At 41.2% G+C, this 24,767-nt stretch overlaps 1 protein-coding gene across 3 annotated transcripts in view; it reads left to right on the forward strand.

Annotated features, from left to right (window-relative positions):
• TEDC1 (tubulin epsilon and delta complex 1) overlaps positions 1-24,767 on the forward strand; it is a gene marked incomplete at its 5' end in the record, with an annotated part of 66,484 nt that overhangs the window by 24,871 nt on the left and 16,846 nt on the right. For all 3 annotated transcript variants that reach the window (XM_083867507.1, XM_083867506.1, XM_083867508.1), the window contains 2 exons: positions 17,665-17,751; positions 20,754-20,966. In XM_083867507.1, coding sequence (XP_083723633.1) covers positions 17,665-17,751; positions 20,754-20,966 — 300 coding nt within the window. The remainder of the gene's footprint in view (positions 1-17,664; positions 17,752-20,753; positions 20,967-24,767) is intronic.

Raw genomic sequence — 24,767 nt, forward strand, 5'->3', positions numbered from 1 at the left:
TCTGGAGTAGTTTAATTCACATCTTTTAATGCCATTTAATACATTTGTTTTGAAAACTCACTTTCTAAAAGTTCGTTCTGTGTGAAACTGAAACAAGATGGAAATTTCAAGCTCATCCCTAACAAAATCAATATTTGGCAAATTTCTACAGTCTGTCCAGACCTGTTTGCTCAAAGAAGATATTCTTTCTGCTGTTTGCTTAAGAATGAAAGTGGGCATTGTAAATATTCTGTACAAAGAAATTCAGGAAAGTAGATTTGAAGGTAAGAGGATAGTTTTATGTTCAAAGCCCCTAAAGTAAAGTGCACATTAGTCTTTCATTGCTGAGCATTTCTTGGACGAGCAGTTCATATCCAGCCTCCTGGTAAGATTCATCTATTTAGAACATCTTCCTGGAAAACTATTGTTTCTCTGGAGCAAATGGCCTTAAGTCAGCTCGAGATTTCTTTTTCACTTGTGCCTCGCAGTGCTCCTCCTCTAGTTGGCTCAGCAGCTCAGAACACACAGCAGCACCTTGCTCTGAAGTCTGTAGTCTTCCAGATCTTAGCAAATGCTTGTAAAGGTCTGGCAGGCTGCTATTAGAAACTTCCAGGCTGTGCAGAAGGACTTTACAATGACCCTTTTTCCCCGAAGCCTTACCCTGTATATGTCACTGATCTGTTGCAATAAACAAATTCTTGGTATTTGTTTTTGACTGCTTTGGTAATGAATCATTCCAGGAGTTTTTTTCTTGCTTTTTGCTCCCTTTCCTGGATGCCTGCTCCAGGTGTCCTGTTCAGGGAAGGCTCAGGATAAAATGGAAGGAGTTTTACTGTATTGTGGGCATTGTGGGTAGGTAGAGTGCTGTAGTCAAGAAGGTTTAGTTGGAAGCTGTTGTTTAGTTAAAATCAACTAAAATCTTTATTCCACTTTTCCCAGGCTTAAACAACAAATACTTGAAACAAAACCAGGGTAATGACTGAGAGGCAGGGTGACAGAAGATTTTTTTTATTAAATAAACTACAAGTGGCCACAGTCTAGCTCCAGTTTCTGGGCTCTGACAGGTGCAATCCCAAACATGCTCCAGCTCCAGTGCATGTGTGTTGGAAAATCCTTTCTTATGTCACTTACTGCTTGGGCTGATCTAAAATTGGAATTATTTGTCAGTATGATCAGCCGTGAAACTTCTTAATCTCTTAAAGCTCTCAAACCTATTCAAGAAAGGAGTTCTAAACTGCTCTCTTGTGCCTGATTCTAAAATAAAGAGGAGAAATTGCAGGAAGTCATCACAACACTTGAGTATGGATGCTTTTGAGAGCCTTATAATTGCTATGGTCACCATTTGAACATGCTTTGTAGATTTTGTCTCCCCGTTATCCTTACTTCCCAAAAGCAGCCTCTGGAAGTCGTTTGCTCAGTATGTATGAACAACAAGGTGGTGTGGGCTTGAAAAGGCATTGTTATTTTGAGTGTCACTTTTCCAGACGGATCTAATACTCAATATGCAAAGTGATGCTACTTTGGAAAAGGTAATAAAAAGACTCTAATTTTCAAATATCTTGCTAAGATTAAGTAAATTATGAGTATTTGAATGGCTTGGTTTTCAAATATTGGTGCAGATGGTACCACTCTGCCAAATGTTTCCTCCAAAAACTGTGGTTTTTTTTTTTCTTTTCAAGTAAATGAGGCATTTCTCTTAATGTTACCTCAAGTAAGAACCTGCTGCATGGATCAATAAAAAAGAGCAAGCATATCAATGTGCTTTACTATAATGCACTTCTCTTGATGATTGGTGTTATGAATTCCTTCTCATTTGGGCATCCTTCAAAGTCTAGCAATGCAAAGTGGATTGAAGTGTCAGAAATTCACTGTCACAGAAGGGAGTTGGGCTCTTCTTTTTTAAGCCTTGAGTTCATTTTCATCAAAAAGACCCTGTGAGAGAAGTTGCTCTGTTTGCATCAAAACAAGAGATGTTTAGTCTGACAGGAAAAGTGTGATAGGATACAGATAGCTGTGAAGGCAGTCTTTGCTTTATGAAATGTAAAAGTCATGCTGCTCCTTTTCTACAGAAGATGCATATTAACTTATTTAAAATGTTCTTTTCTTGAATTTTTGACTGTAAAACAATTCTAGTGCTTTTATGTCCAGGGATTTTACTGGACACTATTATTCTTCTATCATCATAAATGTCTTTGTCAGATTCATAGGGCTGGAAGTTTTCCAAACCTAATGATTTTAATTACTTTTTCTCAAGTGAGGCATGATCAAAACTCCAACTTCTCCTGCAGTTTGGCTGTGGTTATATATATGTGTGTGGCTGTGAGCTGCAGGCCACTGCTCTGTTTGGTTCCTGTGCTGCCTAGGGCTCTCAGTGGAGGGGAGGTGGTCTTATTTCAGCTGGAGTGCAGTTTCCAGTGGAAGCACAGAAGTGCCTCGATCAGTGGGGATGGTTCTGGAGCTGTTTGCTAGAGCACACAAATCAGGGAGCTTGGGAGAGTCATTGCATCCTTTCCTGAAAATCTCTTGCCCTTAACACTTAGTGTCCTAGAATATAGTCCAGAGCACCTTGAGTCTCTTGTGTTCTGATGCATTTTCCAAGCTGATGGCTACTGCTTGGCTTTAAAAGCAGCTGGGGTGAGGTGGGGGGTTCTGCTGTTTGTCAGCCTAAAATACCTCCAGGACTGGAGTTCTGGTCTCTGGCACTGCAGCTGGTACAGCTGAGAAGCACACCTTGGAGAGCATTCGGGTGGTGTGGCTCAGAATAAACCACATCTGCCCCAAACTTTCCAGGGCAGTAATCCTTTCCATGGATGTCGCCTCATTCCTCTTTCTTGTCTATCAAGTCCACTTACCTTAATTCTGCACAGCAGTGTTGCCAGTTCTGAAGTTTACCTTGGGCTCAAAAAAGTGTATGTTGCACTTAAGTGATTAAATTAACTTTCTCACCAAATTGTTACTATATAGAGATCAGTGAGCTTTAAATCAAAGCACCTTAGTCCTTCAGTTTCTTCTGTTGCTTCATATATATACTGTTTTCTATGTAGAATTCAGTCTTAGGAGAGATTAAAAGTTGAAACTAAGGTCATTGGTGCAATGTTGGCAGTGCTGGAGTGAGCACTGAAATTGTAATGAGTAAAGATGACACCTTTAAATGCCAGTAAATCAATTTACTGAGTGTGACAGCAAATAAATAATGCAGCTGTCTGCCAGATGGACATGCAGTGGAATTTATAGAACTTGGATGTGAATAGCTAATAATTTTGTTTCAGAATTTTATGAAGAATGTTTATGTTTGTTGATCATTAACATGTTTTAAAGGTGATTTATTTGGCTTAAGAAACTAAGGTTCTTGGTAGCAAGTAAATGGGAGCAAACAAATAGTCTTGTCTGACTTTGCATACATAATATATGGTCAATTCCATGCCCATAAACGATTCAAGTGACTTTAGCTCTCCAAGCAGCAGGGGTTGGTTGGGATGGGATAGGATGGTACAGGCATAGCACTGATCTGCTTTCTGGACTGTTGATTTATCAGGAAAGGACACCAATATAAAGTACCTGTATTTCTTGCTTTACTCAGGTGGGATCCATAATTTCTTATTGGGTCATTTGAGAAGTAATTGATCAAGATGTAAGGTAGATTGATAGTGAACCCTAAATCGTGTGGCAGTTTCCATTTAAAATATCTGTCCCAGATAGCTGTTACAGATGGGTGACACAAAAGGTTTATTCTCTGAGTAATAGCCCGTGGTTTGAATTCATGCAAAGCACTAAAGAGCTGTTGTTCTTTCCAGAACAAGCATATTCAGATTGGAGGCATCAAGAGCTGATAGTCTTGGAATTCTCAGAAATTTAACTTTTACTTTTTCATGAAAGTTGAGTCTTCAGCTGGTGTCATGGGCTCATGCACTTGCATGAAGTGCCCTGTGTCTACTGAAGTTTTTATCTTCAAGAGAAAACTTTTATCTTAAAGAGAAACCAGTGATTTCAGCACCATCTCCTAGAATGTATGTGGGGGCAGAGCTGCAAAAGTGAGGTCTGTCAGCTAACACAAGTTATTTGTCTGACTGCTGAATAATTACTGGACTATTGCATTATCTCCAGAAATGGATCCCAGGTTGCTCACCCTCTTGGATGAAAATGGAATGACTACAGGACAATGTCTGCTGCTGTGTCCCAGGCTATATTTGGTGTCCTTGTGTTGGCTGTTTGGGTCTTCCTGGAATGTTCTCGGTGGTGACAGGCACTACCGGCAGGTGTCAAATGAAAATAAACAGTTAAACCCCTCTGATAAGCTTGACACCATGTCACATTATTGATTTGACACAGACCTGTGCCAGTATTTCTGTAATCAACCCTATTGTGGTGTTGTATGGTGAGGTGAAGGATATGTAACCTTATTTGAATTTCAAAGAGCCTGTTAGGGAGCCATCTGATGTTTTATAATGTCCTTCCATCTGTTGTACAAGAAGCAGTTCAAGCAACACATTTCTCAGATACCAATGGAAAAAAATTACTTTCATCCTACAGAGTGTGATGCTGCTGCGTAGAAGATTTAAGTCAGGAAACGAAGTCTTGTACTGCATGTAAATTCCAGAAAAATGATTTGGTGTTTAGTGAAAAAATGACCTTGAGTTTCAAGGACAAACTGCCTTCATTGGTATAAATTGTCCTAGATTCATGATCTCTGGTGCTCTGGCAACTAATTCTGTTTGGTCTGGCCCTCAGCTGTTTATATGTTTATTGTTTCGTTCCCTTGGTAAAAGCCATAGTTCTGTCATTTCTGTCCTGGAATAGGATCAGTATTTTGTGTTGTAGCTCCTGTTCTAATTAAGGCAGCTTTGCTGATTTGTCATCGTGTTTTACTTTCCTGGAAGAAAAAAAATACTTGAAATTTCTCAAATGGCTCCTGCATAAAAACTAATATAGAATAAGAGAAGCTGTACAGGGGCTTGTGAGTGTTTGTGAAAATGGGGGGGTTTCCTGTGTTGGTTTTCTTTTTGTGCCTGTTCTATCCAAAACCCCTCCTTGGCCAGTCCTGCTGTCACGGATATCTTCATGGAGTTTCATTTTACTAGTTGTGACAGGGTCTGTGTGAGCTTTCCACAGATAGAACCAGTTTTTGAGGTGGGCAGAGAACTGTGTTATTGCTAATGAGATTGTAAAGGTGGAGAACAATTTTCCCCAAAGGAGCACAAAGATCTGAGACAGTTCTGGGAGCAGTAGCTCAGAAGAGACAGCCAAGCCCTGGATAATCTAAGCACAATTGGATTTTAGACTTACTCTACACACTGCCAGAATTAACTTAGTTTGAATCAGTAGTGACTTCTGACCCTTTGACCAGATCTGCTTCCAGAGCTTCAGATGGACCTGAACCCTTGGATTTTGGCATTGTTAAATTTTCAGAGCAACAACTAAACTGATAGGTTCTGCAGCAAGAACATTCTTTAAAAATTTTCTTTCACAGCTTTTTAAAGCAACAGGTTTTGCTGTAGTCCAATGCATCAAAGATTTTGCTGGTTTTTAAGCAAGTTTGTTTTTCCTTGGTGATTGGTGATGACTGCATGTTAAATAAGTTCTTCAATGATTAAATGAGATTAAGTTTTAGAGCTGCTGACCTTTATTAAATTTCAAGGTTCACCAAAGAATTGTATGTTAGGCCCATGGACATACATGTTTTGAAAAGGTCAATTATGACAAGTTTTTTGAATTTGCATGATTATGCTCACCATGGCACTTGGAATAAAAATAGCAAATGCTTTGTCCATTTGAAGTGTTTTCCTCTCTTCCTGTCTTTAACTTGCTTTTACTAAACCATTCCAATATTATTCATTGAAGAGCACAGGGAATGTGTTGGGAGCTGAAGCAGGACTCTGGGAAGGGATGGACGTTGAAGAACCTTTTTGCTCTTGTCCAGTGAAGTCAGGAGCTGGGAAAAGCACATGGACAAGAAGCCTGAATGAGGGCATTGTGGAAGCAAGGTAGTTCTGATGTGAAAGAATTCAGATTAAACGGGTGAAATGAAACCAAGTGGGGCATGAGGGGCTGAATATAAACAGGAAGACCAAAACTGGAGAGGAAAATTAGGACAGGGAGCTGTGAATGGGGAAGATCTCTCTAAAGACTTCAATCATTGTCCTTGTGGGAGTCTGAGAAGTCACCCTCTTGCAGGAAATGTCATCCTGCTCCATGATCTGAGTGGACAACCTCCTGATGCTGCAGGAGGAGTTTTCAAAAGTATCTTTCTAAGAACATCAAAGTTACCAGTAATCTGAAGGGGAGCACAATCTTGGAGTGTAAGGTATGTTTATTAGGAACCATGGTGTCATTCAGAGGGCAGGGTGCCTTGTTTGTGGATTACAGCTGTGCTGAAGAAGGTGGTTGAGGAAGGTGAAGAAGGGTGAGAGAATCATTGGGAGAGGAAGGAAGCCTTAGCAGCTGAGGCAGTTGTCCTTTGTCCTGGAGACTTCTGTGCCTTCTGAGTTACCCTCAGTAAATCGCTTAAATTAAACTTTCTGTGATGGGCTGTGCACAGGGTTACAAGTTGTTCAGCTGTGCTGGGTAGATGTATCCATGAAGTGCTTTATAGTAACTTCTAAATTTCTCTAAAATCATGTCTTGGAAGTCTCAGTTAAGGCATCCAAAAGCAATGGAAGCATTTTACTTACATCTCCTTGTTTTCATTTCCCATTTGCTGCATGGCAGCAATACTGTTATCTTGTCTCATATGGGTCATTAGGGAAGATAACTTGTTTATCTTCAAGATAAAAATTCTGCCTTTAGAATGGGATTTGAATGATGTATGACAAATAGGGCTATGGCTTCCCTCTGAAGAGCAAACAGAATAATATGCCATTTGAAAAGAGAAGGAATAGCTAGTGAACACCAGCCAGTCTGTGCCCTTGGTGAGACAGATTATGAAGGGAAATATTTTGGTTGCATAATTCTAGACCTTATACACATGGGAGGGTGAAATTAGTTTTGTTCAGGCAGCTTGAATTCTGGCACTTTTAAACTTTGAATGCTACAGTTCCAACTTTAGCATTTATCCTGCTGGGTTGTGCATTAGAGGTGTAAAACACACACTTACTGCCATGTGCTCTGAACAGCACTGCCAGTGAAAGGCAATGCTTTTTTTCCCCGTTAAATGACTTAATGTTTTGTGTTGCTCTTCCAACCACAGTTACTTTAGACATTTTACATGCATGGTAGTCAGGTTGGTGAGAAATAACATGGGAGCTGGCATTAATATCGCAGAGGAGAGCAGATCTGATGATGTATTACATTATATATGGGGCTCCAGCACCTAAATGCAGGAGGCCTGGAGGCTCACACAAGAAATCTTGAAGGGGCTGAATGATCCAGATTACTGGAATTGTGATGGTGGTCGTTCAAAGGAGGTTGCAAGGATGGGTTCAATATGAAGGCCACCTGCAGGCTAAAATGGAATATACCCTTGATGCTGCTCTATGATGAGCAGGGTCAGGAGTGTAAGCAACCCTTTTCTGAGCTGACCTTCTGACCCTGTCAGAGACTCATGGACTGTTGCTTTCTCCTTAGTGCCCTGACACCACTCAGATGAATGGTGGAGCAAGAATTTGCTTTAAACCTCTCTGGGTTATGTTGGTTGAAAGGTTTATTCTTTCTCTGTAGCTGTCTCTGGTGTTTTGGTGGTGTAATGTCAGGAGCAGAGTGGCTGCTGTGCACAGTGAAATTGCTGTGCTGGGATGGGTAGAGTTTCAGAGCCCCCAGGGAGGATAAGCTCTGTTGGAAATCCACATTTACATGTGTGTGAAGATGCTCAACAGAATCCCTTTAAGTGTTGTGTCTTCTTAGTGGGACTGCCTTGATCACCTTTAAAATTCAGAACAGTTATTACTCTTTGCTTTTCTGTGAGAAGGCTCTGTTGGTTTGAAGCTTAGTACACTGAAGGTTCTTGGGATTGGGAAAAGCTCTGGTGGATTTTGTTCCTTCTGCCTGTGTGCATGGCAACTCCTCCCCAAACTTCCTGGAGCAGCAGTGGGTACTATCTTACAGAAGGGGTGATTTGGTGGTTGTTATGTATTTCCTGTAGGATAGGAGGGTGGCTACCAAAAAAACAATTTAAAACAGAAACCCAAAGAATTCTAGGCAATTCAGATACAATTTCATCACATTTCATTGCAAGGCAAGAGTAAGTGCTAAGAAAGCAAAGGAGCTGTAAGGGACAGCATGTGCTGCCCACCCTGTACTACATGGCAGGAACAAAGAATATTATTCCTGCCTTTTTTAATGATTCACTTTACAGAAGGAGAGGGTAGGCTGCCATGTCATTTTCCTTCCAAAATGCTGTAGGCAAATGGTTTTCAGTTCGTTTCCTGACATTTTTCACATAGAACATGGTTTGCTCTAGGGGTTATTAAAACCTCTTGGAAACAGTAGATCCAGGTACTCATTTGCAAAAATGAGGCAGAACAGATTCAACCCTTGTCATCCATGTAAAATCAGGAAGAATTAGAGTTCAAATGGCTTCAAAGCTGCTTTTAGACAGTGTCTGCTTGTAGCCAAGTTCATGATCTTTCTTAAGAAAGGAAAATCTTGGAAATCTCTGCCTGTCATGTACTGTGGAAGTAAGAGCAGTCAATTTATGTGAGATAATGTATATTGGGAGTTTCTAAGGCAGACTCAAGTCGATTTTAGATGGGAAGGCTGAAAAAGAGTTTAATATAAATGACTTGCCTTTGAAAACTTTGTGTTGTCTCCTCTTGGGGAGGCCAGTTGTCTTGGGTGAGGAATTCCTCTCCTAACTTCCCTGTTCATCCCTGTGCTGCTGCTGCTGGAGGTTTGACTCACCCTCTGGAAGCAGGGGGGCTTGGCTTCCAGATCCTGCCTGGAAGATGGACAAGCATCTTCCAGAGCCATGAAATAGGTCAATGCCAGAGTAGAAGTTTAATCTTGACAGGAGAAAGGAGAGTTAATCGAGGGAGATTGGAGAGGCTAGAAATGTATGAATGACTCTTCCTCATGCTGTAGAAAGAAAGAAGTCTCTGCAGGAGCTAAACTGCTTTAAATCTCAGAAAGTGAATATGGTCAAAACAATTCTCCTTCCCTGCAACTGGCTGTGGCATCAGATGGTTTCTGCTTCTCTGATGCCTGCTGTTCCCAGCTGGTTCAGTTCCACCTGCTCTGGGAAAGGCACTTTCCACCTCTGCAGTCCCCTCAGATCTTGCTGCTGGTTCTCTTTCAAAGCAGTGTGGAGTATCCCATCCCAGGAGGAGGCAGAGACATGTCATTAAGAAGCTTTGAGAAAGGCAGGTAGGCACAGAGAATGTGCCCGTGTTTGTATATCAGTGAAGGGAAACCCTGACAACCTTATGGCCAGATTGGTTACAGGTGGGTTGCAGAAGGGAGTGGTGACACCAGTGGGAAATTGTTTGAGCCACTCAGCTCAAGTTGGCATCTGGCTGTTAGTGGTGTCCCCCTGGGATCAGCTTGTGGTCCAGTACCCTTTAACAATAGCTGGGGACTCAGGTGAGCAGAGGGTTGCCCAGGAGTCAGCAGTGTGCCCAGGCAGCAAAGGAATTAGCTGGAATGCTGTGAGGGCAAGGCCAGGAATCCTGCTCCTCTGCCAAGTCCCTGCCACCCTGAGTGCTTGGTGTCCCTGACCCAGCACAAGGACCAGGAGCAAATCCAGTAACACCACTGGGGTGGTCAGAGCTGGAGCATGAACCAAGCCCTTCTCAGAGGTGCACTGGGAAGGCAGCAGGCACAAGATGGAACATGAGAAATTCTGGCTGGGTAAAACAGGAAAAAATCACCATAAATTGATCAAACCCTGGAACCAAATCCTGGAAAAGGAGTGACATCTGTGATGTTGGTGTTCAGGACTTGCTGGGTAGAGCCCTGAGCACCTTGCTTTGATCAGGAGATTGGATTAGAGACCTCCAGAGGTTCCTTCCCAGCTACATTATTCAGCAGGAAACCAGCTCCTTCATAGGCACTAGCTTGTCATCAGCCATGAATCATTTAGTTGTTGAACTTTTTACCCAGTTTTGCTTTCCCAGTGCCCCTTCTTGGGAAGGATGCTCTCTTCTTTTTTTATTACTCCAGACAGGTTTAGTGCTAAAATATTTCTTTAGATATTTTTTTAAGCAAGGTGGCCTCTGGTTGCAGTTAGTGTCCAGTTGGAGAGAACTGGCAGCATTATATAGCAACACTAAAGCAAATCATTCTACCTCATAGCATTATTACCTTGATCTGAAAATTTCCCCAGGCTGTAATTTGTCACTAATATTGTTTTCAGCTAAACTTATCCATACAAAGGAAAAAAAAATAAAAGGAGTTAATAGAGCTGCAGTTCTATAGTTGCCATCACCATTTTTTTGGGGATGAGTTATTGCTTAGTACATTTTACTGACCAAGCTTATAGAGTTCTTGGACCTTGAAAAATGATGCAGTGGTTTATCATGGACTCCATAAATTGTTGGACTGTATAGCAGCAATATATTAGACTCCTCCACCATAAGAAAGAAAGGTGTCTCTGAAATACAGTATATACATATTGTACTGATGTGAGCACGTGGTTGTGACTGCCAGCGGCAGAGCTGATGGAGTGATACTGAGCTTCATTGCTGCTTTTGTGCTTTGCCTTGTTTTATGCCATACTTAACATAATATGAATGCTGTGACAGTGACAGTGACAGTGATATACTATAATATAATTCCACCTGAGACAATGCAGATGGAATTAATAAGGTAGAGAGACAAGGCTGAGCTATTTTGTCATCAGTTGGCATTCGATTTTTTTTTTTTTTTCCTGATGGGAGTGCTAGCAAACCCAGTGAGGGGAGCAAGCTGTCCGGTTCAGGTGATGCTTTGGGTCAATGCAGGGAGGACGGGCATGCACTGTGGTCCCATCCAGTGCTACAATAAAGGTTAGACCAGCATCATATCTGATGCCTGTAAGCTGAAGATGGAATTGCCACTGACCAGCTGAGGCTGATGTGGTGAGAGGTGTGTCTTGTATCCACATCCAAATCCCCTGGTCATGCTGTCCTGCCTCTTAACTTTCTGTCAGAGGAGATCTCAGAATGAGAGTGCCTTACTTTCTGAGAGTTTTTGGTGAAGGAGTCAGAAAGAGTCTTGCTGGTGCAGCCTAGTGGATCTTATCTGGGTATTGGACCCTGAAGGAACAAATTAAATATCAGAGAAAAAAGGTTTGGGTGAGGAGCTTTAAAACTCCTGACTCATCTCTTGAATGGTAACTTGGAGCTAACAATAGCCACTAGAAAGTGCAGAGCTGCTTGTGGGGTCTACACTGTTGTTTTCATGCCAGGGAGAAATGAGTTATCGACAGAAAAGAGGCTTCTCACTCTTCTTTTGTGCCAAAGTACAGCTGTTGATGAAGGCTGATCCTGAAGTGCCCCAGAACTATGATGATCTTGTGATCCCTAACTGGGGCCTTGTGTTGTCCTGCATCCACATCTGAATCAAAAATACACTCAAGCCACCCAGAAAGTCAAGCAGGACAGGACCACTGTGTTCTCCAGCCTCACTGCTCATTAAAGAGGCAGACCACAGTTAAATTCATATATTGCAATAGCTTTGGCCAGAGCTGAACTGCTGCTGGAAAGCTGAACTGAACTGTACTGCTTTTCTGGATGTGAGAATGCAGCTCAGATTGTGAGGAGACTGGTAGAGCTGGTTTTATAACCTTGTAAAATTAAACTTTGTGTGCAATTGGCCCATAATGTTAACTCAGCTCTACTGGCAGGTATTTTTGGTTTTTTAAATAGCCAAGGAAATAGAGTTATAAAATCAGCTGTTACTAATGTTTTGCAAGAGATTTTGGATTTGTGGTTCTTTTTAAAGTTTGTTGCTTAATTTAAAGGAGTGTGAAAGAGACTAGCAAGAGAAATTAATTGACATGAGGAACTATAGCAGACTTTAAATTAGTAGTTTCTCTAGTCAGTAACACATTTTAAAATGTGTGAAAATACCTGCATGCATAAATAGTCTATGATGACTTATCAAAAAGCTGGGAGGAATTGTACTCATATCAAGTTACAATCTTATGCTAATCCACATATTGAATAATTTTTTAAATTAATTGTCTGTGGCATGTTAAAATGCAGGAAAATGGGCAAGTATATGGGAGGGGGAGGAAAGGAAAAAAATGAGTATGGGTAATGCTTGGTTCTGTGTACAGAAACAGTCTGAATAAAAGAAGAATAATGGTCTTTTTTTGACATCAGCTGCATGGGGGTTTTTGTTGGCAGTACAATAATAACAGCTGTCAGGCACTACTGTGATACAATTTGATGCTTTTCTTTGAAATCCTCTAGCTGAGATTCCTCTAAAGTAAATTGTGATTTTTGATATCTGCTGGATGTACTTTAATTGAGCTAAAGGTACTTGGTACTGCCTGAAAATTTGACTCTTTAGGGATGCCAGGTTAGGCACCCAAAATCTTTGGTCCCTTTAGGGGAAGAAAATGTGTACCTTTTTCATTCTTACATCTATTGATCTTGGCTGTTGAAGTATAAAACTTTAGGCTTCTTTTTCCTGGTATTTTTTCCATGTTTTAATACATTTCCATGGGGAAAATGCCAAGCAGTCCCTTCATTGACCCTTTCCTCTGCAAATGAATGCCATTAATACATCCCAGTTCACTCCCAATCAATGGGAAAGCTGCAATACAATTTTTGTCTGCCAAATGCCTCATTCTGTTTGTTTTAAATACCTTTTTTTTTCAGTTGCATTTTAAACAGCTGTTTTTTGAATCCCTCCACGGCTAGCAATTACATTTTATAATGATGATCTTTGTCATTTAAGTTTTTAACTAGTGGTTTTATTTTCTGCTCTCAGCAGTGTAAAACTGAGATAGCTCAGTTGAAGTCTGAGCTGTGATGGCATAAAACTGGCATTGGTGAGTGGAAAAGTCACATAATTTGGTTTAGGTGTTGGAGATTTTGCACATATCCAGGCATCTGGAATGATACTCCTGCACCCAAAACTGCTGTGTTTTGAATTTTACGTATTGTGTCTTCTGCAACAGATTCAAGTCCTGCTTTTCCTTACAGCACCAACTCCCCTACAACTACAGTAGGAAATTCTCATCCACTCCAAGAGCCTTTCAGATCCACTGCCTCATGATGGTTGGGCTGCAGTGCTCCTCCTGCTCTGTCTTGACTCTCAGTGATATTTCACAGGCAGAGAAATTAGAGAAGGTCTTTATTTGCCTTGTGCCTGGAGGCTCCTTATTGTTCTGTGGGTTTGTGTTCTTCAGCTGCTTGTATTTCACACTACTCTAGTGTGACATTCTAGTTCTCAGGCCTATTTATTTTTGTTTTAGCCTTCAAGGGATATGTGGCAATGTCTTAAACCAGCTTTGCTCCTGGAAAAATCACGATGTGGAACTGAAACTTGGAACGCTGAGTGTGTCCACCTACAGTGTTGTTTATTCCAGCCTGAGATGGCTGTGATACTGAGATTTTCTCAGGTTTTTTTCTCAGGTGAAGGACTTTTCAAAACTTAGCCATGCCAAAGTTCAGTTTGGGTTGTCTGTGCCATTTTAAACCAAATTTAAACCTAAAAACCTGACTGCTGAGAGGCTCTCATTCATCAAGGTTTGCAGGTTTTTTTCAGTTAAGGGAGTTTTGTATTCGTAGAGCACAATCTGTGTTGAATTCTTTTTGTTTCATCTGATGCTTGGTTAGGTCTCTAAAGCCTTAATCCCAGTTATGGTTTGCTTCTGGTACCATAAATGGTAAAAATTTAATGAATGTTTATCCCTTTTCTTTGCATTTTTTGGAATTACCTTTTCCACTTAGCTCTCTTGTGTGCTTGTGTGATATTCAGAACTAGAATTCAGATTACCCAAATGCACATCGAATAAAGTCATTCCCTATTAAACAATTATTGAGTAGTCTAAATTCCCCATATAAGCTTTCCTACTAAGCCAAGCTTGTCTCAAGCCTTGAGTAATTCTCCAGAGATGTTGGCATTTGGGTGAGGTTTGCAGGGCTCAGGAGTCCAGTGCAAGTTTTCTGTCTACAGACATATATGAACAGTGATGAATTAGCAGTGTTTTGTCTCCGAGCCAAGAAACAGAATTTATTGCTGAAAGACCATTTTTTTTTTCTGTCTAACAATAAAATGATTTTCTGAACATTTAGGCAGAGCAGTTTTTGATTAAAAATAGTTTTACCAGTGCTATGGTAGTTGAATTATGAGCTGTGGGCATCAGAGATTAAATACTTGTTGCGGGGAGCTCTCTGGAACTGAGCCCATGAAAAGGGTGCATTATGCTGCAAATTTATTAAATATTGATTTCTGTAGCAGTCTACAGGCACTAATGATTTTTCTAATATGGTGGTAAATAATATGAAAGAGATTAATATCTCTACAGAAAAAGTAATTGCTAATATGTTTAAACAAAATACTTGTGGATGCTGAGGAAGATTCAACTTTGGCCTCTTGTTGAGCATCGCAGCTTGGGCAGGGTTGGAAAGGACCACTGGTGGCCACCTGGTCTGACCTCCCCACTCAAGCAGGGAGCACATTACTCAGGGCTGTGTCCAGATGGCTTTTGAATATCTCCAGGGAAGTGTCCAAAACCACCTAGGTCGTCTTGTCACCTTGGACTTCTGCTGCTGAAGCTCCCACTGTTTCCTGAGGTCTGTGATCTGTGCTGGGTGCTGGATGTTTGGCTTTGGAGGTCACAACCAAGCGTTGGAGGAAGCAAGGCATGCTCTTTACAGAGCTGGCATCATTCTGCATCACACTGGGGTTTCCTGGCAGCCTGCTCTGAGGCAGCTCAGCTAGGCACAATTTACCCTCTGTAGCAAAGCTGTTGCTTCCACCAGGGGTGGTTTCTTTACAATGGCTTGAAGAAGTTGTTCCTGCAAAGCGTTTGCTCTCAGCATTCATTATGGAATTGCCTCTCCACAGAGATTAGCAATTTGAATTTGTTGTTACTTTTTCAGTCAGTGTAAATATTTTAGAGCAATAACTTCCTCCAGAAGAATGAAGGAAATGGATTTGGTTGTCTTAATTTTGTGTAGAGGGAAACACAATTTTCAGGCATTATCCTTAAGCATCACTTAGATAACCATGTGAGGCACTTTTTTGCCTTGCTGCTTCACTTTTTTGCATGAAACAAAATTGATGCTCTTCTACAGACTTGAGTCTTTAAATTTCATGAGGTGGTGTAACATCGGGTCCTTAGTTCACTGAAAATGGGCAGGCAGCTTTGGTTACAGCTTGGGAATTCATTTTACATTTTGAGAGCTTCATGTCACATCAGAGGTGGAACTGCTCGTGACATGTGTGTGAACTCTTGTTGGCAGTAAATGAACAAGAAGTGGTGCTGTGTTTGGGGGGAAAAGCAGAGGTACAATTTAGGCTTTGGTTTCTGAAATACCAGCTCTGTGATGTGTGACCTAAGAAAATGTACACCATTGTAGCCTCAAAATCACAAAAGGCAGAGTTTGTTAAAGAACACAAAATGCTTGTGAGAAGCTCATGCAAAGGATGAGGCTGGGGGAAGGAAGCTGCCTGACAGAAATGTTCATTCCTAAGCGTAGGTGTATCTTGGTGAAAACATGTCACACCTGGGGCATGTGGACACTGTCCTTGTGACCAAATTCAAGGCACACCGACATACAATCCATTGTCCCTTCCCAGCCTTGAACATTTATTTGTTTTTATGATTTTTGCTAAGGTATCTCAAGGATATTTGTAGTACATTATTTTTTTTATTGCATTCTGCTTTATTCTCCATGCTGCAATAACACCAAAGCCTTGCAAGGTGTGTAACAAAAACAGTGACAGAGGATATTGGCATTCAGGAGCAGTGCCTAAAATCCCTAAAGTGGAAACTCAAATGTTGGCTATTGCAGGCTGGCTTGAGGCAGCTATGGTGTATTCCAGCTCTGCTAGAAACTATCTTCCTAGGAGATGGGATGGCTGGAGTCATCCCATTTCTGATTTATGGCTGAAGCAGTCCAGCACACAGTTGCTGGCCTGCTGTTTCTGAGGCTGTTAATACCTTAGTGAAAGGTGAGGATGCTGTAAGTAGGTGTCAGACGAATGCTTTCACGCAAGCTGTTTGGGTTTTTTATAACTAGCGAAGCAGTTAAAAAAAAAAAAAAAAAAAAAAAAAAGGCAACAAAAGCAGCCAAATACAAAAGATCCCAAAGGGTTTGAGATTAGGAGACTGCTCAGGAAGCTCTGATTGTTGTTAAGGTCAGCTAACTGCAGCAGATCCTGTAGAAGTTTGGTGAAGTTTCAGAGCCATATCCTTTCAGTTGTGCTCCGAAAGCAAGTGGCATATGGCGCTTCTAACATTCTAGTGAGAATAAAGATGGTGACTGTGTTTCTATTAAAATCACTCTGTTTTTGAAGGCTCAGAATGAAAAACTCCCCATCCCAACCTTCAGCCCTCTTTAGCTGTGATAAGACATGTTCATACTGCAATCACACACAGCTCGTGACCACGATCTACTTTAAAGTCAAGTAATTTTGCTGTTGCCTGAATATTTAATCAACTTTTTTTGGCTGGGTTTTATTGCAAGCCTCAGATTCCATAATGTAAGCCATTTGTGCTGTAGATGTACCTATGGGGAAAAAAAAAAAAAAAAAAAGGAGAAAAGAAAAAGGGACACAGAAAGCCATTCTTCCACCTTTTATATCCCAGCCGAGCTTGAAACTAGCAGAGTCATTAAGTGTAATGCCAAGTGTCTGGTGTGTGAGCAAATGTGTAATAATTGTATTTTGGATCCAGCAGTGTTTTAGAGCAAACTGCGTATAATTTCCAGCAGTTACTCTTGCAAAGTGGTTTCCTTTCTTTGGTTCCTTTATCTCCAAGTAATATCTGCATAATAAAATTGCAAAGTCAACTCATGCTTTGCACTTACTTAAATTATGTTATGTACTAAGTAACTAAAGCAAACAAAGCTAGCAGAAGATAGTTGTCTGTATAAAATGGATTTAGCTAGTACTGGTCTGGTCCTTATAATTCTCCTTAAGGCCCTACACTCTTTGTGGTCATCTTAAGAAGTTGCCTTTAGTGTCAGATTGGTGTTAAAATTGTTCAGTTCAAAGGTATGGTCAGAACCAAAATTGTCAATGCTGATGAGCTATGATTTATAGCAAATTTGTTCATCTTAACATTCTTTACAACAGCTTTTTTTTTTTTTCACTGATATATAAATATTTAGTCTTGGAATGTCTCCTTCACCATATATGTGCATACATACATATGTATCATGCATATATTTGTGAAAAAAAAATAAAATTTCATAGCTGTAATGCAGCATCTCTCCTTTGAGTACTCTCAGGCAAAGGGAGGGATTTCCTCATGCAGAAGATCATACGGTTTATAAAATATATAACATTTTAGAGGCAGTTCTTCCATGCTATTTCAGAGTGAAGGAATAGATGGGGAAAAGTTCTCTTGGAGAAACAGCTTGTTTTGGTAGTCAGGAAGCACAGAAGATTTGAAGCTGGTCATCAACGATACTGGGAAAAGTGTTTTATTTCACGTTTCCCCCATCTGTTTTTAAAGTGTTCATGTAAAGCCACCCAATGTTGTCCTGTGTACCACTCATGCTCTTTTTGGCCCTCAGACCAAGCACAAATTTTGTGTAGTTCTCAAGTGACCAACGTTAACTGATTTCCTTTGCTTTGTCTCCTTTCCTGTAGCTGTTACAGCTCCTGGAGTCTGAGACCATGCAGCTGGAAGCCTTTCTGGAATGGAAGCAACTGGAACCAGTTTACTGGCAGTGGATGGTAACAAATTAAACTGATTTTGAGGGGTGCATCTTTCTTGACTTTAACATAGCTGACTATTTCCAAAGGCCCTTAAGTCCCACAAAATTAAATGTTGCAAACCATCTGTTCAACAGCACGTGAAAAAAAAGAAAAAAGTCTTGGTAAAGTAAGGAGTGTTTTCATAGTTCTCTTTCATTCCTGTTTTCTTCAGTAGGACTCACACAGCTAAACTGAGGAATTGCAAGGCAGAATGGCAGAATTTCATACAGTTAACACAAATGAAAAGGTCTGATCTTCATATTTTTTAATAGTTTTTAAACACAGTAGTTGCACGTTTTTGTAAAATTAAATGGCTTTTCAGAAGAGGACCTCTAAGCTTTATTGCAGTCTTGAGAACAACTAAATTTGCAGGCAACTGATATTGAAAACAACTTCATTTTTTCCCAGCCATATAGTGTGTTGACATTGCTGATTTCCCCTTGAACTGTGTTGAATGATCATAAGAAAATCAATAACCCTTTCTCTGTGCATCTTAGGATTTATCAAGTGAGTGTAAACTATGCCATCCATCTCACTTCTCTCTATGACTTTTGCCCATTCAGTGTTGCTGAAATAATTCTTTAGCACACCACATTAGCTATATGAGCTTACAGAATTTTGAGAATCAGTAACCTGACTGCTAATTGCCCATGTGCCTTTTTCTACACTAAAAGCAAGGCAAAGGGCAGTGTGAAATTACCTCACCTGTCTTGAAGGGTACTTCCAGTTTCCATTAGTTCTCTAATCGTTTTTGCTTTACATGTTTACCATCTTACGGTTTTTTTTGGAAAGCATCAACATTAGCACAGGCCTGGCTCCCAATAGATAAAATGTAACTGCAATTATTTCTGTGTATCTGCCAAAACATTTTCCTTTGACACACTGAAGAGTGTTAGCCTGCTTTCTGAGTTAAGTTCTAAATAAATACTCGAAATCTGACTAGCAACATCTTTTTAAACTGTTCAGTGTGCTGGATGGTGGATTTGCCTTTTTCTTTTGTTTCACTGATGATGGTGGTTGTTCCTGGATTCAGTAGGATGTATGGGAATGAGATGTGCTTTGAAAAGACAGTAGTTTTCTCTTTCTACCAGACTTGTGTTTTGCATTGCTGATCTGATGGATGGAGTGGTTCTTGCATAGCTGCTGCCAGCTCTTCCTGCTGGTGGTGGGCAGGAACACAACAGAGCATGACATCACTGCAGGAACTGGAATGACTGCAGTAATCACAGAATATCCTGAGCTGGAAGAGATCCACAAGGATCATTGAGTCCGACTCCTGGCCCTGCACAAAACAGCCCAAAAATTCCACCACGTGCCTGAGAACATTTTCTATATGTTAATGTTACTTTACAGTTCTGTCATTTAATCAGTTTCAAAATAAGGCATAAACAGAAGAACCCCCCAAAAACCAAAGCCCTTTGCTTTATTTCCCTGCAGTTTGCTATCCTGTCCATGTCCCTGCCATGTTTGTGTTCTCATGAGCTGGGCCATGGGTCAGCAGGAGCTGCTGCCCCCAGTGCTGCTTTGTGCCAATTCCCAGCACCAGTGCTTGCCTAGAAAGGAGCTTTTGCAGGGTGTCCTATGCCATTCTTAGATGTCTTATGAAGCATTTTCTTGCATGAGTCTAAGAAACTCTTGCTGTGAATTAAGCCAGAGTTTTTAACCTACCTTCTGAGAAAAGAGAGAAAGAGGAGAAAAAAAATATTTCCCATCCTCTTTATAGCAATCTTTTATATAAGTGAAGGGTGTTAGCATGTCACTGCCTTCCCAGCCCCTGTTTCTAGGCTAAGTGAAAGCTTTGATGTCTTTATGTGTTCTTGTAGGCCATTCATTTGAGCTTTTGATGTTTGTTGCTGCTCTCATCTGGGACTTTGCCCTCCTATTTGTGTTTAACTTGAAGTGTCTCACCTGTATGTCAGCATTACAGTCAGCACTCTTCTGTCACTGAGACTTGTGTTTGTACTTTGTGACATGGTGCTTGACTTCAGCAGTGTGACATTGGTGACTTCTGGCTGGCTCTTTGATGTCTCCTCCAGCAGTGTTGCTGCTGTGCCAGTAATTATGCACTTGGTTTTTCCTTGCTCTTGTATAGACCATGCTGCTCCACTGCTGAATTTCCTGCCAGTGTTTCTAAATTGCTTCTTCAATCGCTAAAGATAATTTTGAATACAAATTATGTCCTTAAAAGAGATTATGACCTCTCCTCTTGAATGTCTTCTTGATAAGAGTATGGAAATAAATATTTAATAGTCTGTGAGTGAGGCCTACATCCTTTAGTTACAGTGTGCTATTCTGGCTTGAAAAATGTGTGTTTCTGCACAGTTTGTGCACCAGAGTGTATAGATGGGCTGTGAATGTTTTGTTTAAATGCTTTTGGTTTTGTTTTTTCTTTTTCTTGAGTATTTGAAATAGCAGTTACTACCTTGGAAAGCAGTTGCAGGCTTAATTATCAAACCATCTAGATGGTCATGGTCAAGCAGAGCTGGCAGTTCCTGACCAGTCTGGAGCAGGCATCTCTGGATGTTCCTCAATTTGTGGAGTTTTCCATGGGCTGTGATCCTGAAGTTAGAGCAGGTGGGGCTCTCCTGAACAGTGTAAGCATGTACCTCCCTGGTCATCGCTTTGTTACAAAAAGCCCTACAAGTGCATCCAAGCTCCGAGTTTGAAGGAAGGGATATCTAGAGCTGCTGCAGTGCTGATCACCTCCATCTCAGGAGTGTTACTTTATGCTTTAGTGCAGTGGAGAGTAGCTGACTGTGCAGTGCTTTCTAAAATAAGCTAGGTTAGCAACATAAGTTTTCTGTTAACTTGGAAATATGTTACAGTGAGCTGAGGGGGTTCTCTCTTAAAATAACTTGAATTTGTGGAGCAACTGTATATTGAGATGGCAGCAGTGAATTCCTAGCAATGAATTACCAGAAGGATGGGGAGAACCATTTTAGCTCCTGCTGAAAAGTAACTTTTATTGTTATTTGTTTTAGGAAACTGTGTTGGATAATATGGCTGAAGAGAGAAATACTGGTGAGTCCCAGGATGCTCATGTGGAGAAAAGAAGGCTGCCAGAGGTGACCTCCTGCTGCCCCTGGACTGACAAGCTGACTGGGCAAATGGACAGATTATCCAGAGACCTAATGGCTCTCCAAGAGCAGCTGCATCAGCTCGTAGCTCAGAGAAAGGCTGTGTGGTGGGAGAAGGTAAGGCTTTGGGTGCTGTTCATGACCACTGGAGGCTTTTAGCGTTCTGCATTTTTCAGCTCTCTGTCCATGGCCCATCCTAGGGCAGGTCCCTGTGGCTGTTCTGTGCCACCCTTGCTGCAGTGACGGTGTCAGAGCTGCAGCTACTTGGGTGTTTGTGCCCACAGCATGCCCAGTGCTCTTTCAAACACAAAGTAGTGCTGAAACAGGTGTTCTCTTCGAAAAAAAGGCTTCAAAGAACAGACACTGCAGAGGAGAGGAGAAAAGAGAAAGAGAAGGGGAGGAAATCATGGCAGCCCCCAGAGGGGATGGATGCAGCAGGCTGAAAGCAGAGGTAATGGTTACAGTGAGAAAATAAAGCATTTCTAGGGGAATAGGCCAGAGCTTGTCATCTTTCATTGAATCAGGAGTCTTTGAAATGTCTGATGGGGGAAGGAATAAAAGGACTTTGAAACCTGTGAAGTGAGGGAAGAGACTAAGCACAAGATTTGATGGCAGAACAGACTGGCTGTGGGAGGCTGGCTGTGGAGGAAAGCAGGTGAGATGAAGGAAGTGTGCATGGTATTTGCTGTATAAGGATGGGGAGACACTGGGAAGCACTCAGAGCAGCTGATGGCACATAAATAAAGGAGATTTAGGGAATGTAGATGTGGAAGGTGAATCTGAGTATCAGCATACTGACACAAGGAGAACAATGAAGACACAGGCATAAAAAATTCTTTCCAGGCAGCAAGTGGAGAGAAGGCTACCAGAGAATCTACAATACCTGTGGATGGAGAAAAGTGAAAGAAACAGTTGGGACAGACAGAGCAGTAATAAAATTGCTGCATCACCACTTTTCTGTCTTAACTCAGGAGAGGTTTTTTTTAGCCCAGAGTATTTGCTTTGGTTTTCTTTTCAGGATGGAGGGGAGTGTGTGGTTTTAGATTGGGATGTTGGTGGACAGGATTGCAGATCAGCTACAAAATGGAAAATGGCACGTTGTCAGATCAAAAAGTATTTGCCCAAGAGTTCAAAAGGCATCTGGCATGGAAAAAGTGTGTGGAGGGCTAATTGATCTCTTCCACCTTAAGCATAAGGAAGTAATTAGGATCAGATGGATAGGGAAGGCACAAGGAGCTGCTGCTTCACACAGAGTACAAAACTTCTTCCCACAGGGCACTGTGGGTATATGCAGCATACACAGGTTTGAAATCTGCTGTACACATTCTTGCAAGCTGAAATCCATCAAAGACTATAAAATATGCAGGTACAAATTGCAACCTTATGAGTTAGTGGGAGAACAAATCATTGCAGGCTGGGGAAATATTCTGAGGAAGTATATCCGTGTATTTACATTTGTCTTAGAGACTTCTCTGGGCACTTACTGTCACTCACTGTCAGTGACGGGGTACTGGACTAGACAGATCTCTAGAATCATCAGATTTGGATATTCCTGGGCAAAATGGACATGGCTGTTGTGGGAAAACTCAGACCTCGAACTCTAAAAAATAAAATTTCCAGAGCATGATTTCTAAAGCAAGATATGCTCTGACTTCTCTTATATGTTAACAATATATATACTGTTAAATAGGATGTTAGGTATTATGTAATATCACAATGATTTTTTTTTTTTAAAATACTTAAATTCTGGGTTTAACACCAGAAGGATTTAACTGATGCTTTCTTCTTTGAAATAGATGACTGATTGGATTTGAATAATGGTTGGTCATGTTCAAGTGTTTCTGGGATTCTCTGAGTGTCATATGAGTTTGTGATAAATGGAGTGCATCTAAAGTGTGTTGTTAAAAGGCTGGTTTACCACAAATGCCTTCCCTTCTACATATCCTCTGAAACAGAACTGTTTTGTAATGTTACATGACAGCACTTTTTGGAATGCTTGGGGTCAGATGACTGTCCATCAATCCTCTTTATATCAAGCCTTGCTTTGCATAGTGTTGCTGCTTGCATGATGCTTTCTTCCTGTGGTCTGTCCTTTTTCCCACAGCCAGGATGCTTGCTGAATGCAGGCTCCTCTATCAATTGTATGTTTCTGACGCCTTCTTTTCCCTGGAGAAATAAGCTTATCAAATCTTTCCTTCTGTATTATTTTTTTAATCAAACAAAGAGAAGATAGAGCGGTAGCTGAAGCCATTATCGCTAACTTTTTATCTTGCAGTACTGAGACGTCTGGAAATAATCTTGGCTCTTACAGGCATGCCCAGCTGAGGGACAGCACAGTTTATTACAGCTCTTATGTCCACTGTCTTGTACTTGACAAAGAACCTGATAATCTGCAGAGTGTTTGTATCTGTTGTTGCCAGTAGGCCTGGTGTCCGTGCCAGGCAGCTGGGTAGAAACTGTTCTGAACAGCAGAATTGAGGGTTAAACATGATACACTGGGGGAGAGACAGCACAGTTCCTGCCGAGAGAAATCCTGACTGGAATCTGCTGGAGTTCTCTGCAGGGACCAGTGAGCGTAAGGGGCTGAGAAAATTCTCAGCAAAAATAAACTGCCCACGTGGCTGTCTTCCCTCTCCCCCGTTGAGCAAACAGCAGCAGGAAGCTGGGAGGAGGTGGCTGGTATGGGTTTGTGGAGGTGGTCACCAGTGGAGCCAAAAACCAGCCCATGCAAAACCAATACAGGGCACATGATGAGGTGCCCACGTGGAGAGAGGAGACCGAATCCCTAAAAGCAACAGCAGAGGATTATTGAGGGTCCTTGTGCCGAGCAGTGAAGTGGTAAAATGTCAGAAAAACTGTGTGGCGATAAACCCAGGCTAACGAATCTGAGGGGAGCATCATAATTTTACACGTGTTTCTTTGAATTGTCGTGGCATGTCAGTGAGCTCTGCGGAAAGGTCAGCACTCAGAAATAGTAAACTGGATTCTAAAACTGTCAGGGAAGCAGAAAAAAGCAAAACTTAAAATATTCCCATCTGTTTCTGGAATGCGATGTGCGGTGCTAGTCCCATTCATAAATTTAAAAAAAAGGTCTTTGAGGTGGACAGGAACAGGGAGGGGATGCAGTGATGACCCAAGCTGTGAAAGGGTTTCTCTGAGGAAACTTACTGGGCTCCTTGCATAAGACAAGGAGAGAATGGTGAGGGGTATCACAATGGAGCAGGAGGAAGCATTTTTTATGTTCTTTTGATGCTCCTTGGTTTTCATGATGGGTGAACCTAGAGGAAATTACTCAACCTGCTCTAAGATGGTGGATTGGGCTTGAACACCTGTTGAAATGTATTTCATTTAGGAAAGCCTACAGTTGATTAATCTATTTATTTTGCACTGTGTAGGTGTATTTCAGATGTGTTAAAGTCATTGCTATGCTACAATGCCTGGTTTGCATCACTAAACATAATTTCTTATGATTGAGAATGTGGTTTCAGGGGCAGTGAATCTATTTGTTGCAAGTTTGATCATTTGCGACTGTGATTCTGATAGTTAAAACTATCAATCTTAAGTCTCTTTAAATTAAGAAAATTATTTTGCTTATTTTCTTTTGTTTCATTTTTCATTTCCTTGTTTTCTTTTGTTTGTTTCTGCCTACCCCCAGCTGTTTTTTTGGTTATGTGCTTGGAATGACCCTGAAATGATTTAACCTTTCAGGGACATTCACTAGAAGACATTTGAATGCTGCCATGGGATTTGGGTGATTGTGAAACCCTGATTAATAGGACATTTTAACTGATACCCATCTCTAGGCAGGAATATGTTCAGTATCTTGGAGGGGAAAAGGCATATGACAGAGTGTGATCTGAAGATGGGGCTTTCTTTCTGTTAGCTTTGCTCTTTTCTGTGCAGTACTGGGCAAATAAT

This window comes from Zosterops lateralis (genome assembly GCF_965231275.1).
Source record: "Zosterops lateralis genome assembly, chromosome: 9".
In the NCBI taxonomy this organism is placed as follows: Eukaryota; Metazoa; Chordata; class Aves; order Passeriformes; family Zosteropidae; genus Zosterops; species Zosterops lateralis.